This window comes from Salvelinus namaycush, unplaced genomic scaffold (genome assembly GCF_016432855.1).
Source record: "Salvelinus namaycush isolate Seneca unplaced genomic scaffold, SaNama_1.0 Scaffold7, whole genome shotgun sequence".
Lineage (NCBI taxonomy): Eukaryota > Metazoa > Chordata > Actinopteri > Salmoniformes > Salmonidae > Salvelinus > Salvelinus namaycush.
The window spans coordinates 1053202-1068888 of NW_024061419.1; the positions used below are offsets into that span (position 1 = coordinate 1053202).

The window sequence follows — 15687 nt, forward strand, 5'->3', positions numbered from 1 at the left end:
ACAATGTGATTTTCTGGATATTTTTTTCTCATTTTGTCTGTCATAGTTGAAGTGTACCTATGATGAAAATTACCGACCTCTCTCATCTTTTTAAGTGGGAGAACTTGCACAATTGGTGGCTGACTAAATACATTTTTGCCCCACTGTATATCTGGATGGAACAAATGTTGGGTTGTCTGAATTACAGATGTACAGAACCTTTGGGAATAATTAAACTTGGTTAAAGCTTCTCTAGTGTCCGTGAGTTATTTACTGTGAAAAAAAATAACCCAACAACATCAACAACATAGGAATCACTACAAACATTTGTATGACCTCTTATATAGCACATTAGGCCCAGCCTTTTGGAACTTTGGTTTTCCTAGATATGGCTACTAAATTGTGATCACTACATCCAAAGAATCTGGATACTGTTTTCAAACAAATTTCTGCAGCATTAGTAAAGATATGATCAAAATATGCTGATGATTTAATTTCTGTACTGTTTGTAACTTCCCTGGTAGGTTGATTGATAACCTGAACAAGGTTGACGGCACTGGTTACAGTTTGAAGCTTTCTCTTGAGTGGCAGCCTGATCACAGCTTTCCTCCAGTATTAGTTAATTAATTAACAGTGTCTTGAATTTAGTTTGCCTGTTCTACAGTCTTGTAAAGATAGGGGAGTTGAGTGGGACAGGCAATGTAACATCCATAATGTTTTAAGGAAAAGTTTTTGTAAAACATGCAGCTTACATCGGATCATTGAAACTTTCTCTCCAAAGCTAACTTTCATCAAGGTTTTATATGGTCTATTTATATGGTCTCTCTTTTCATTGGCAGAATCCTTTTTCAGTGTTATGATATTCATAACATCCATATCCACCAGTCTATTTTCCTGTCAACTAACAGACCTCTGCTGGTTGTCCTGGTAACAGATACCAGTGGGCAGATCTATTTTATTTGTTCAAACTAAACTACAACACTTACTTTGATGAGTCAAATCTGATCCTTTCTTCTCTTCTCCTCCTCTCACAGTTCCACTCAGCCCCGTTGTTTTCCTGCAGTCCACCAGCTGCACAGACAACCTCTTCATACCCAGCACTAAGGCGCTACCGGGAGAGGCATGACACGGGGACTCCGGGAGGGAGGAAGGGCTAGCGTTGTCCTGGTAACCATAAAGAGGGGACACAGACACATATCATTATGGATGCTGATGTAACTGTTGTCATAAAGTGCTTTACAGAACCCAGCCCAGACCCAGATAGAGCAAGCTGTATGTTAGACCAGACCAAGCTGTACCATCTGGTGTTCTGTTCTGGAGAGACTCTTCTCTGACTCGTCAGCATCAGGATGTTGTTGAGGCTCCCCAGAGGATCCACCATAGTCATGTCTCTCTCCTGCTTGAATGACAACATCAAACAGACAGTCAACTTATAACCGTCTATTACAATCATAGGGTCTTACAAGAGACCAAAAAAAATGGCCACTTTCATTATGATTTTTAAATATATTGTTTGTGATGCAAATGTGAAAGGGTGACTTTCATGTATACTTGAGTCATTTTCTATTAAGGTATCTTTACTTATATTCAAGTATGACAATTGGGTACTTTTTCCACCACTGTGATTCATTGGGTCTTACAATAGGCATGAATGTGTCTAAAAAGGGCCTATAAAATATTATTTGTGATGCAAATGTTAAAGGGTCGTTCTACTAAATGGGTGCCTTTTGTGTCCCTTTGATATTTTAAGTAGAAATTATGCAACAATATTGAATTTGAAAAGACTGTTATATTAGATGAGGGGAACTTTAATGTAGACCACATGGAGATTTCAATACATCTAATTTAAAAGTCCCCAAAATAAATGTACCAATGGCAGATTGAACCTTTAAGAATGTAAACAGTAGGAAACGGGTGGGTATAATTTGTGGAACGTTCCAACACGAATCTTCATAAATAACAAGGATGCTCACAAACAACGCATACAAAGTAGATCAATTCACCAAGCTAACTAGCTGCCAAATAGGCATCAACTCATCTCAATGGTTGTCCATAGGCTACCAGAGTGAGGACAGACATTTTTCGGAATAAACGTGGTGAGTGAAAAACGTAATTACATAGCTCACTCCCTACCCGGTATGTCATTCTACTGTTATACGACTGTATGCGTTGTTTGTTGGCAACCTTGATATTTACGAAGTTTTTGGAACGGATTCCTGTTGGAACGTTCCTCAAATCATACCCACCCTTATGAAATAGCCCACACCCTACCCGGTATCCTATTCTGCCACTATACAACTGTGTATGCGTTGTTTGTTGGCATCCTTGCTCGAAACATATTCAAGTATAGAACTTCAGTAGAATGCCCCTTAAAACCACACATTAGTTCAACAACTGCATAGTTTGTGCCCATGTTTAAGAAAGTACTCACTGGTGTTAATCGGATCTTCTGTCTCCTCCTCTTTCACTCCCAAAACGTCTTCCTCCTTCACCTTTATTGAGATAGCATCCTCCTCCTCTCTAAAAGGTTCTTTCTCTTCTATCACTATAACAGCCTCTTCTTTCTTCACTATAACAGCCTCTTCTTCCTTCACTATAACAGCCTCTTCTTCCTTCACTATAACAACCTCCTCTTCCTCCTTTTTCATTCTGAAAGGTTCTTTCTCTCCTTTCACTGTACTATCCACCTCTTCTTCTTCTTCTTCCACAACAATGTTCAGCGCCAGAGCTTCTTTGTCCGTACAACAGGCATCCTCTTCTTTAGCAGGGGATGAGTAGTTTAGTGAACTCATGGTCAGGGATGTTAGCTAGCGAGTTAGCATTAGCGACTAGCCTAGTGCTAGGCTCAGCATCAATCTTTAACAAGTTTGCAAATTGAACAAGCAAATTAGGTTAAAGTTAACCAGTTAATACGTCTACAGAATTGTGTTTACAACATTGAGATTAGATAATTTACATTAACGTGGTCTAAAGCGTCAATCTTTCAGTTTTATGTTGGCTAGCAAGCTACCGAGATGGATGAAAGAGTAGGCGCGTTGTTGTTGGTGAAGAAGCGTTCCGTCCAGTAAATTATACGTCACGCAAGAAGCATCACCTGAAATACGCACATCCGCCATCTGCTGACTGGAGTGGGTAACGCAGTTTGGAAACAAGTTACTACACTTTTTGTACTGGAAAGAACGTCATAATAATTGAACAATAAGCTGATGTTTTTTCTCTTACGTCTTACAAATAATACTTTCCTGTACACAGACGTAGATGCTGAATATGAATATCAAATAAAATAAAATGTATTTATATAGACCTTCGTACACCAGCTGATATCTCAAAGTGCTGTACAGAAACCCAGCCTAAAACCCCAAACAGCAAGCAATGCAGGTGTAGAAGCACGGATGATGAATAAATACTTCCATGAATAGGTAAGGTGTTAAAACACATTTGCTCTGTTCATTTTTCACATTTGTTTTTATCTAGATGTGACCATACTACTCCCTTAAAGCCACGCTCTATAAGATACAAATCATCCTGTAAACAACAGAGCAAATACGGTGAAGCATTGTGGTGGCAGCATCATGCTGTGGGGTTGTTTTTCAGTGGCAGGGACTGGGAGACTAGTCAGGATTGAATGGAAAGATGAACAGAGCAGATGTATTCTTATTTTGAATCCCAGCCGCCGTAGGAGGCCTTTTACCTTTTAGTAGGCCGTCATTGTGAATAAGAATTTGTTCTTAACTGACTTGCCTAGTTAAATAAAGGATAAATAATAAATAAAATAAATAAAATACAGAGAGATCATTGATGAAAACCTGCTCCAGAGCACTCAGGACCTCAGACTGGGACAAAGGTTCAGCTTCCAACAGAACAACAACCCTAAGCACACAGACAAGACAACGCAGAAGTGGCTTCGGGACAAGTCTCTGAATGTCCTTGAGTGGCCCAGCCAGAGCCTGGACTTGAACCCGATCGAACGTCTCTGGAGAGACCTGAAAATAGCTGTGCAGCGACGCTCCCCATCCAACCTGACAGAGCTTGAGAGGATCTGCAGAGAAGAATGTGAGAAAAATACAGGTGTACCCAAGAATACTCGAGCCTGTAATTGCTGCCAAAGGTGCTTCAACAAAGTACTGAGTAAAGGGTCTGAATACTAATGTAAATGTTATATTTCAGTTTTTAATTATAAAATATATTTGCAAAAATTTCTAAAACCCTGTCTTTGCTTTATCATTATGGGGTGTTGTGTGTAGATTGATGAGGAAAACATCCCAATTTAATCAATTTTAGAATAAGGCTGTAACATAACAAAATGTGGAAAAAGTCAAGAGGTCTGAATACCTCCCGAATGTAAGTGATTGTGGTGGTGTATGTAGACCAGAATATCAGGAACAGGCTGGATGTGAGAAGGAGGATGGCATCTCACTGCCATTCTGCATTCAGGAAGTAAACTGAAAATGCCAATTCTCTTCTATGGTTTTCAATGAGGAAAATGTGGAATTTGGTTTACTTTCTGAATTGACTGGAATTGAAATGGAATTGACTCCAACCCTGGTTTTACTACAAAGCTGTCAACGTCATCATTTAGTCAATCGATGTTATAATGCATAACGCTCACAGATGTGCTTGTTCTCAATCAGAGTACATTTTCTAATTGAATAACAGAATAGAAGAAAAACATTGTATTATACACCTGAATAACTTTCGACATGGACAATCTGGTTGATTCTCTGGTTGATTCTCTGCTCAACAACACTGACTGTGAATCAACCTGGTTGATTCTCTGCTCAACAACACTGACTGTGAATCTTTCTGGTTGATTCTCTGCTCAACAACACTGACTGTGAATCAATCTGGTTGATTCTCTGCTCAACAACACTGACGGTGTCAAACTTTGCTGTGTGTCCAGGCTGTCACTTCTGTCATCAGCTACTAACACCAGTGCTGCACCTTTGTCCTTGAGAGACTGGATGACGGCTTCCTGCTCCCTCTTCCATAGTGACAACACTGATGGCTCAACATGGGTTTCTGAGAGACTGGATGACGGCTTCCTGCTCCCTCATTCCCACAGCCTTCATCACCGTCCCTGGAGTGTCTTCGCTGCACACCAGACAAGTTCTGAAGAGTTCCAGAAGCTGTGATTGAAACACGATGTACTTCATCTCCTTGTTAGGAGCAGAGTTTCAGACTCTCTGAAATAATATGAGTGGCAATACATTATGAGTTATGAGTGGCAATACATCAACAGCACAAAGTTAATATGTTACTATGTCCAGTAATGGCACCACCACCCATCAGCCCATTCTCTTCTTGATGTCAAAGCGCCAGTGTATTGTTGCTGTCGGAGTTTATGATTAATAATCCTATTTATTTAAAGCCCCACTAAGATGTCACCATACTATTCCTTTAAAGCCCCTCTGTCAGATATAAATCATCAGAGTGGGAAACCAACTGACATGGAAACAATGGAGCAAATGTATCACTATCAGAGGGGTGTATTATGACATCATATAGAACTACTCAGACATTCCAAATATCACTTGATTATCAGAGGGATGTATTATGACATCAGATAGAACTACTCAGACATTCCAAATCAGGCTTCATCCATATCATGAAGGTGGATATTGATCCAACCATTTCCAAAGTAATGACCGGGTTGATGGAAACAGGTTATGCACTTTTATAAATGTCAACAGACGATATGTTACTTTGTTTGACAAGTTGTTAGTTGTCTTTTTGTGTCAGTAAAAATGTCTAAGTGAGAAATGGCTGTGGAAACTCCTGTATGAGCAAATATTTATATAATAACTGTAGTGTCTTAGCTCTTATTACTTATTTATATCATAAGTAAGACTCCGCATACAAGGAATGGAACTGCAGCTTCACATTTACTAAAACGAGTTCGTACCAGATTAACATAGAACAACACTGTGCATGACCAAGGGTGCTCCATTCTTAAAGGGGACATCAGTAATTAACAGAACATAACATTCCTTCTCTTATTCAATCAGACTTTAACCAAACCACAACTGAAACATGTCCCAGAACTTGTTGTAGTTATTTTGTATCTTTTGATTTGAACTTGAACAGTTAGTTTTTGTTTGTGTTTGTTTGTTTATAAGTCCAGTCTGTCTGGTGGACGGTGCCTTCGTTCTGGGTAGCGCCTAGGATTGAAAAGTGAAATTTGTAAGGCTTCTTTCTCCCTGTGTGTATACGCTCATGAGCTTTCCGCTTCCCTAACTCCGTAAAACTCCTTCCACACTGAACGCAATGGTATGGCTTCTCCCCTGTGTGTATTTCGCTCATGATACTTCATGTTTCCTAACATGTTAAAACTCTTTCCACAATGGGAGCAGTGGTACATCCCTCTTAGTGAACATTTATCCTTTGCCAAGATAATCCATCCACCTGACAGGTGTGGCATATCAAGAATCTGATTAAACAGCATTATCATTACGCATGTGCACCTTGTGCCGGGGACAATATAAGGCCACACAAATGTGCAGTTCTGTCACATAACACAATGCACAGATGTCTCATAGGGAGCGGGCAATTGGCATGCTGACTGCAGGAATGTCCATTGAGGCGGTTGCCAGGGGATTTTATGTACAGCACCAGTCAAAAGTTTGGACACACCTACTCATTCAAGGGTTTTTCTTTATTTTCACTATGAACTATGAAATAACACATATGGAATCAGTAACCAAAAAAAGTGTTAAATAAATCAAAATATATTTTAGATTCTTCAAACTTGCCACCTTTTGCCTTGATGACAGCTTTGCACACTCCTGGCATTCTCTCAACCAGCTTCACCTGGAATGCTTTTCCAACAGTCTTGTAGGAGTTCCAACACATGCTGATAATGCTGTTGGCCACTTTTCCTAACCTCTGTGGTCCAATTCATCCCAAACCATCTCAATTGGATTGAGGTCAGGTGATTGTGTAGGCCAGGTCATCTGATGCAGCACTCCATCACTCTCCTTCTTTGTCAAATAGCCCTTACACAGCCTGGAGGTGTGTTGGGTCATTGTCCTGTTGAAAAACAAATGATAGTCCCACTAAGCCCAAAACAGATGGGATATCGCTGTGGTAGCCATGCTGGTTAAGTGTGCCATAAACTCAAAATAAAATCACTGACAGTGTCAACAGCAAAGCACCCGCACACCTCCTCCTCTATGCTTCACGGTGGGAACCCCACATGCGGAGATCATCCGTTCACCTACTCTGCATCTCACAAAGACATGGTGGTTGGAATTAAATTTGGACTCATCTGTCCCACCATGTATTGGGCATTCTCCTGTCCTATGTCCTACTGTTCAGAGGCCTACATCTTTCCTATGTCCTACTGTTCAGAGGCCTACATCTGTCCTATGTCCTACTGTTCAACAGCCTACACCCTTACCTCCTGTGTGGTTTATCACATGTCTTCTCAGGTTACCCAACTCCTTAAAACTCTTTTCACACTGGGAGCAGTGGTAAGGCTTCTCCCCTGTGTGTATTCTCTCATGTCTTTTCAGGCCACTTAAGTGGTTACAACCCTTTCCACACTGGGAGCAGTGGTACGGCTTTTCTCCTGTATGTATTGTCTCATGAATTTTCAGGCCCCCTAACCTTGTAAAACTCTTTGCACACTGTGAGCAGTGGTATGGCTTCACACATGGGTGTATTCTGTCATGTTGGATCAGGTGTCCTTTCTGGTTGAAACTCCCTGCATGTATTCTCTCATGTTTTTTCAGGTATCCTCTCTGGTTATAGCTCTTTCCACACTGGGAGCAGTGGTATGGCTTTTCTCCTATATGTATTCTCTCATGTTGTTTCAGGTATCCTTTGTGGTTAAAATTCTTTCCACACTGGGCGCAGTGGTACGGCTTTTCTCCTGTATGTATTCTCTCATGTTGTTTCAGGTCCCGTAACTGTTTAAAACCCTTTCCACAGTGGGAGCAGTGGTGTCCTCTTGCTGGTTTGGACGTCTCTGGCTCTGGTTCCTCGGAGTCTGGTCTTTCTCCTGTCAAAGACAAACAGAGTGTTTATTTAAATAGAGACCTGAATGAAACCTCCACATGATAAAACGGCCTTGCTACGAGGGTAAATCCTAATCAGATCCCTCAATAATCTGAGGCCAGTTTTAATCTTTGTGTGATTTTAAAACAAATGTTGTAGAGCTTCCTGGTAATTACTGATATGTTTACATTACTATTGTATTCATTCTGTTTTTACAAGTCAGAACACAAAAATTAAACAGTTCTAGGACACTCAAGACACAGACATCGCTGGATTCCTATCGAGTAGGTGGTTCTTAATATATAACCTTCATAGCTGTATGATACAGAATCCAACCTACACACTTCCTTAAACCTAAAATAAGTAAAGTAATTTTAAGTGGAAGTCTAAAACTTGTTTTTACGTCGAAGACACAAAGCACATCAGTAACATCTCCCCGTTGTCGAAAGGGTTCGAAACGCTATTGAAAAGGCCAATTTATTTAGACGTTCACAAATGTTCAACATTTTGACTAAACGCTGATGTCGTGAACTTTTTGGGTAAAGTAAAAAATAGGGTGAAATATTTTTGGGTAGATGTTCCTAAAACTGATAGTAACTATATATAAACTCAGCAAAAAAAGAAACGTCCTCTCACTGTCAACTGCGTTTATTTTCAGCAAACTTAACATATGTTCATACAAATATTTACACAAGATTCAACAACAGACATAAACTGAACAAGTTTCACAGACATGTGACTAACAGAAATGGAATAATGTGTCCCTGAACAAAGGGGGGTTCAAAATCAAAAGTAACAATCAGTATCTGGTGTGGCCATCAGCTGCATTAAGTACTGCAGTGCATCTCCTCCTCATGGACTGCACCAGATTTGCCAGTTCTAGTTGTGAGATGTTACCCCACTCTTCCACCAAGGCACCTTCAAGTTCGGACATTTCTGGGGGGAATGGCCCAAGCCCTCACCCTCCTATCCAACAGGTCCCAGACATGCTCAATGGGATTGAGATCCGGGCTCTTTGCTGGCCATGGCAGAACACTGGCATTCCTGTCTTGCAGGAAATCATGCACAGAATGAGCAGTATGGCTGGTGGCATTGTCATGCTGGAGGGTCATGTCAGGATGAGCCTGCAGGAAGGGTACCACATAAGGGAGGAGGATGTCTTCCCTGTAACGCACAGCGTTGAGATAGTATAGGCTAGTATAGGCCTCAGTGTAACGCTCATTTATCCTTCGACGATATACGCGAATCCGACCATCACCCCTGGTGAGACAAAACCGTGACTCGTCAGTGAAGAGCACTTTTTGCCAGTCCAGTCTGGTCCAGCTGGGTCTGTCTGGTGATGACCTGCCTTAAAACAGGTCTACAAGCCCTGAGTCCACTCTCTCTTTGTCCGCAATAGGCTGTCTGAGCACTGATGGAGGGGTTGTGCGTTCCTGGTGTAACTCGGGCAGTTTTATTTTTAATTTTTTTTAATTTTACCCCCTTTTTCTCCCCAATTTTGTGGTATCCAATTGTTAGCAGTTACTATCTTGTCTCATCGCTACAACTCCCGTACGGGCTCGGGAGAGACGAAGGTCGAAAGCCATGCGTCCTCCGAAACACAACCCAACCAAGCCGCACTGCTTCTTAACACAGCGTGCATCCAACCCGGAAGCCAGTCGCACCAATGTGTCGGAGGAAACACCGTGCACCTGGCGACCTTAGTTAGCGTGCACTGCGTCCGGCCCGCCACATGAGTCGTTGGTGCGCGATGAGACAAGGATATCCCTACCGGCCAAACCGTTCCTAACCCGGACGACGCTAGGCCAATTGTGCGTCGCCCCACGGACCTCCCGGTCGCGGCCGGCTGCGACAGAGCCTGGGCGCGAACCCAGAGTCTCTGGTGGCACAGCTAGCGCTGCGATGCAGTGCCCTAGACCTGACTCAGGCAGTTGTTGTTGCCATCCTGTACCTGTCCCGCAGGTGTGATGTTCGGATGTACCGATCCTGTGCAGGTGTTGTTACACGTGGTCTGCCACTGCGAGGACGATCAACTGTCCGTCCTGTCTCCCTGTAGCTCTGTGTTAGGCGTCTCACAGTACGGACATTGCAATTTATTGCCCTGGACACATCTGCAGTCCTCATGCTTCCTTGCAGCATGCCTAAGGCACATTCAGGCAGATGAGCAGGGACCCTGGGCATCTTTCTTTTGGTGTTTTCAGAGTCCGTAGAAAGGCCTCTTTGATGTCATAAGTTTTCATAACTGTGACCTTAATTGCCTACCGTCTGTAAGCTGTTTGTGTCTTAACGACCGTTCCACAGGTGCATGTTCACTAATTGTTTATGATTCATTGAACAAGCATGGGAAACAGTGTTAAAACCTTTACAATGAAGATCTGTGAAGTTATTTTGGATTTTTACAAATGATCTGTGAAAGACAGGGTCCTGAAAAAGGGACGTTTCTTTTTTTGCTGAGTTTAGTAAGTCTATATACAGCCATATTATAAAGTTTGAAAAGGCTTGTTCATTCACATGTTGTAACGGCAGTCTAAGTCCTCCTCCTCCTCGGACGAGGAGAGGCGAGAAGGATCGGAGGACCAATGTACAGCGTGGTAAGTTTCCATGATTTAATGAACATGAAAACTAGACAAGATACAAAACAACAAACGAACCAACCGTCACAGTCCCGTGTGGTACAAACACTGACACAGGAAACAACCACCCACAATCCCCAACACAAAACAAGCCACCTATATATGATTCTCAATCAGGGACAACGATTGACAGCTGCCTCTGATTGAGAACCATATTAGGCTGAACACAGAAACAGACACACAACATAGAATGCCCACCCAGCTCACGTCCTGACCAACACTAAAACAAGCACAACACATGAGCACTATGGTCAGGACGTGACACATGGAAACAATGGAGCAAATGTATCACTATCAGAGGGGTGTATTATGACATCATATAGAACTACTCAGACATTCCAAATATCACTTGATTATCAGAGGGGTGTATTATGACATCAGATAGAACTACTCAGACATTCCAAATCAGGCTTAATCCATATCATGAAGGTGGATATTGATCCAACCATTTCTAATATTTCAAATATCACTTGATTATCAGACAACACATAAGAACTCTGGTCAGGGCGTGACACATGGTCATGAAATAACATGTATCTAAAACTGATACTTTAATGAACAAAAATATAAATGCAACATGTAAAGTGTTGGTCCGATGTTTCACGAGCTGAAATAAAAGATCCCAGAATTTTTACATATGTACAAAAAAGCTTATTTCTCTAAAATTGGGCAGTATCATTACACAGGTGCACCTTGTGCTGGGGACAATAAAAGGCCACTCTAAAATGTGCAGTTTTGCCACACAACACAATGCCACAGATGTCTCAGAGGGACTGCAGAAATGTCCACTGGAGCTGTTGCCAGGGAATTTAATGTACAGTACCAGTCAAAAGTTTGGACACGCCTACTCATTCAAGGGTTTTTCTTTATTTTTACTATTTTCTACATTGTAGAATAACAGTAAAGACATCAAAGCTATGAAAAAACATAAGGAATCATGTAACCAAAAAAGTGTTAAACAAATCAAAATATATTTTACAACTTATTGTGGGAAGCTTGTGGAAGGCTTCCCAAAATGTTTGACCCAAGTTAAACAATTTTAAAGGCAATGCTACCAAATACTAATTGAGTGTATGTAAACTTCTGACCCACTGGGAATGTGGTGAAAGAAATAGAAACTGAAATAAATAATTCTCTCAACTATTATTCTGACATTTCACATTCTTAAAATAAAGTGGTGATCCTAACTGACCTAAGACAGGGAATTTTTACTAGGATTAAATGTCAGGAATTGTGAAAAACTGAGTTTTTAAATGTATTTCGCAAAGGTGTATGTAAACTTCCGACTTCAACTGTAGATGAAAACTCTCTTGGTAGATGGTGTGGTCTACAGTTTATCATGAGATACTCTACCTCAGGTGAGCAAAACCTTCAGACTTCCTTAGATATCGAGCACCAGCTGTTGTTTACAAATATACATAGACCGTCACCCCTTGTCTTACCAGAGGCTACTGTTCTATCCTGCACCCAGCTGTTGTTTACAAATATACATAGACCGTCACCCCTTGTCTTACCAGAGGCTACTGTTCTATCCTGCACCCAGCTGTTGTTTACAAAAATACATAGACCGTCACCCCTTGTCTTACCAGAGGATACTGTTCTATCCTGCACCCAGCTGTTGTTTACAAATATACATAGACCGTCACCCCTTGTCTTACCAGAGGCTACTGTTCTATCCTGCACCCAGCTGTTGTTTACAAATATACATAGACCGTCACCCCTTGTCTTACCAGAGGCTACTGTTCTATCCTGCTGATACAGTGTTATGTCATCGTTCAGCCACGACTCGGTGGAACATATTTCAGTTTTTAATGTTCCGTTGGTAGGATATACGTGATTGTAGTTTGTCTATTTTATTATCCAATGATTGTACGTTGGCTAATAGTACCGATGGTAAAGGCAGATTACCCACTCGTCCCCAGATCCTTACAAGGCACTCCGACCTCTGTCCGCGATATCTCCGTCTCTTTCTCCTGCGAATTATGGGGATGAGGGCCTTGTCGGGTGTCTGGAGTAAATCCCTCTCGTCCGAATCATTAAAAAGAAAAATTCTTCCCCCAGTTCAAGGTGAGAAATCGCTGTTCTGATGTTCTGTTCTGATGTTCTGTTCTGATGTTCTGATGTTCTGTTCTGATGTCCAGAAGCTCTTTTCGGTCATAAGAGACGGTAGCAGCAACATTATGGACAAAATAAGATACAAACAACATGAAAAAACAAACTAAATAGCACGGTTGATTAGCAGCCCATAAAACGTCAGCCATCCTCTCTGACGCCATACTCTTTTATTTTATTATGTAATAGATAATATGGGCTGAAAAGTGTTTTTTTCTCAAGGTGAAAGACAAAGGCCAATAGCTTTAATAAAAACAAATTTGTCCACACACTTTGTGGATTTCTGAATCATGAATTAACTGGCAAAGTAGCAAAGCGACGGCCGCATCCAGAAACGTCACAAGTCCCATTTTTGCAGCTGTTTCAGTACAACACTACAGGGAGAGAGAGGGGGAGAGGACAAACTCCACTGGACTAGTTTCATAGTATGGAATCACTTAGGAGTTTCTGGATGTTGGGTAAACTTTTCCTTTAAAGCATCATTGAGAAATAATTAATTAAAGTTGGAACATTTGTAGACTAGCGGTTAAGAGTGTTGGGCCAGTAACTGAAATGTCTACGGTTCGAAATCCCCACGCCGGCAAGTAGGAAAAATCTGCCGGTCTGCCCTTGAGCAAGGCAAATAACCCCAACAACAAGTGGTCCCCTGGGCGCCGATGACGTGGACGTCGATTAAGGCAGTCTCCAGCACCTCCCCGATTCAGAGGGGTTCAGTCTCCAGCACCTCCCTGATTCAGAGGGGTTGGGGTTGAATGAGGAAGACACGTTTAGGGTGAATGGATTCAGTTGTACAACTGACTAGGTATCCCCTTTCCCTTCCCTTTTAATCATTAGACTCCATAATGTTTAAACATCAGATGCTACAGGCCTTCAACAATGGGTGTCATGAAGCATTACCACCTTTTCTGTAATATGAGTAGTATTTGATTTAATTCAAACAATTCTGACATGAATTTATGAATATTGAAAAATATGAATATTGAAAATATAAATGTTTAGATAAGTATTCAGACCCTTTGCTATGAGACTCGAAATTCAGCTCAGGTGCATCCTGTTTCCATTGATCATCCTTGAGATGTTTCTACAACTTTTCATACAATCGAATAGAATCCACAGATTGCGAGTTGAAGATAACTACTTTACTAAGAATGATATAGTATATATGGGATATTAGTAATTGACATACCCGTTCTCTCCAGATCTCCCAACAATACTATTTCTAGGTTTCCTGAACCTGAGAACAGAAACAGGCTACCTGAGGACAATACCAAAACGAAATGGTCCATTGATTCTGTATCTTCACTACAAAATCTGCAAAGCTGCGATGATTGTATGCCCAAAATATTCAACACTTTGTTGGTGGCAAGAATTCTGTACAATAAATTTAGCTGAAAAGCACAAAGTCTTCAATCTTGTGCCGTTATATATATCACCTCATACACCCTGTATCATGGAATCGGTACATCATAAATATCTTCCCAACTATTTTGCAATCTGTTATGCACAGCGGTAAACATCCTGGTCCTCAAATGAAACTGGTAGTTTCCTCCGCAAGTTTTGATCCTTTATATTAAAGCAAATGAGTCCATAATATTTGTGATTTCTTCTTCATTGATGATAGTTTGTAGAGTCTCCTCCATGTGTATTGCAATAGGTCAGGGGTTTTTAGTCTCTAAATTTCCCCTATTTCTAATGAGTCCATAATATTTGTGATCTCCGTAAGGGCACGGTGATGATAGTTTGTAGAGTGATTTCCTTTACGGTCCATTGAGGTAATTAAAACTGTTATAGTCTCCTACCATAATGATTTGATCATTTGTTGCCTGTAAATAAATTGATATAAATATTCTTTGAAGAAGTACAGATCATCTTGATTTGGACCATAAATTATAAATTAAATTAAATAAATTATATATATATAATTATATTATTATTATTATTATTATATATAATTATAAATTAAATTACCATAGATTAATGAGCCAAATCTGTTATTCATCCACTTTCCTTAATTGCGAATCATTCCTGACTATTTGCAACAACAACAAACATGTGGGAGATGGATCAGCTTTAACATTGCAGATAGATTGTCGCTTCCGTCTGCATAATTTCCGATCCCTAATATATATTTTTTGTAAATATATATATATATACACATACCTACATAAACGTGCATACATACATATATACACGTCTTTTTAGAATATACCTGTCACGATCATCATAATGATGAGACCAAGGCGCAGCGTGAGTAGAGTTCCACATCATTTTAATAAACCGAAACTCACCTAACAAAACAACAAACCAAACCAAACGCTACTGATGTGCACTAAGGCAACTATACATAGACAAGATCCCACAACACAAATGAGGAAAATGGCTACCTAAATATGATCCCCAATCAGAGACAACGATAAACAGCTGTCTCTGATTGGGAACCATATCAGGCCAACATAGACATACAAAAACTAGAATACCCACCCCGGTCACACCCTGACCTAACCATAATATATAGAAAAACAGAGATATCTACGGTCAGGGCGACAATACCTTGCTTTATTATTCTCAAACCCAACCCCCCCCCCCTATTGGAGTAAACTAATAAACAACAACACTTAGGATTCTACTTCCATCTTATACTATACACATTTTACAGACACAATCTATTTTACAATAGTTATACACTGCTCAAAAAAATAAAGGGAACACTAAAATAACACATCCTAGATCTGAATGAATGAAATATTCTTATTAAATACTTTTTTCTTTACATAGTTGAATGTGCTGACAACAAAATCACACAAAAATTATCAATGGAAATCAAATTTATCAACCCATGGAGGTCTGGATTTGGAGTCACACTCAAAATTAAAAGTGGCACACTACAGGCTGATCCAACTTTGATGGAATGTCCTTAAAACAAGTCAAAATGAGGCTCAGTAGTGTGTGTGGCCTCCACGTGCCTGTA

General features: G+C 40.6%; 1 protein-coding gene across 1 annotated transcript in view; it reads right to left on the reverse strand.

The window, feature by feature from the left end:
• Positions 1-7355: 7355 nt before the first annotated feature.
• Positions 7356-15687, reverse strand: part of LOC120042501 (zinc finger protein 271-like) — a 44468-nt gene continuing 36136 nt past the window's right edge. The window contains exon 5 of the mRNA XM_038987333.1: positions 7356-7924. Within this exon, the coding sequence (XP_038843261.1) occupies positions 7356-7924 (569 nt within the window). The remainder of the gene's footprint in view (positions 7925-15687) is intronic.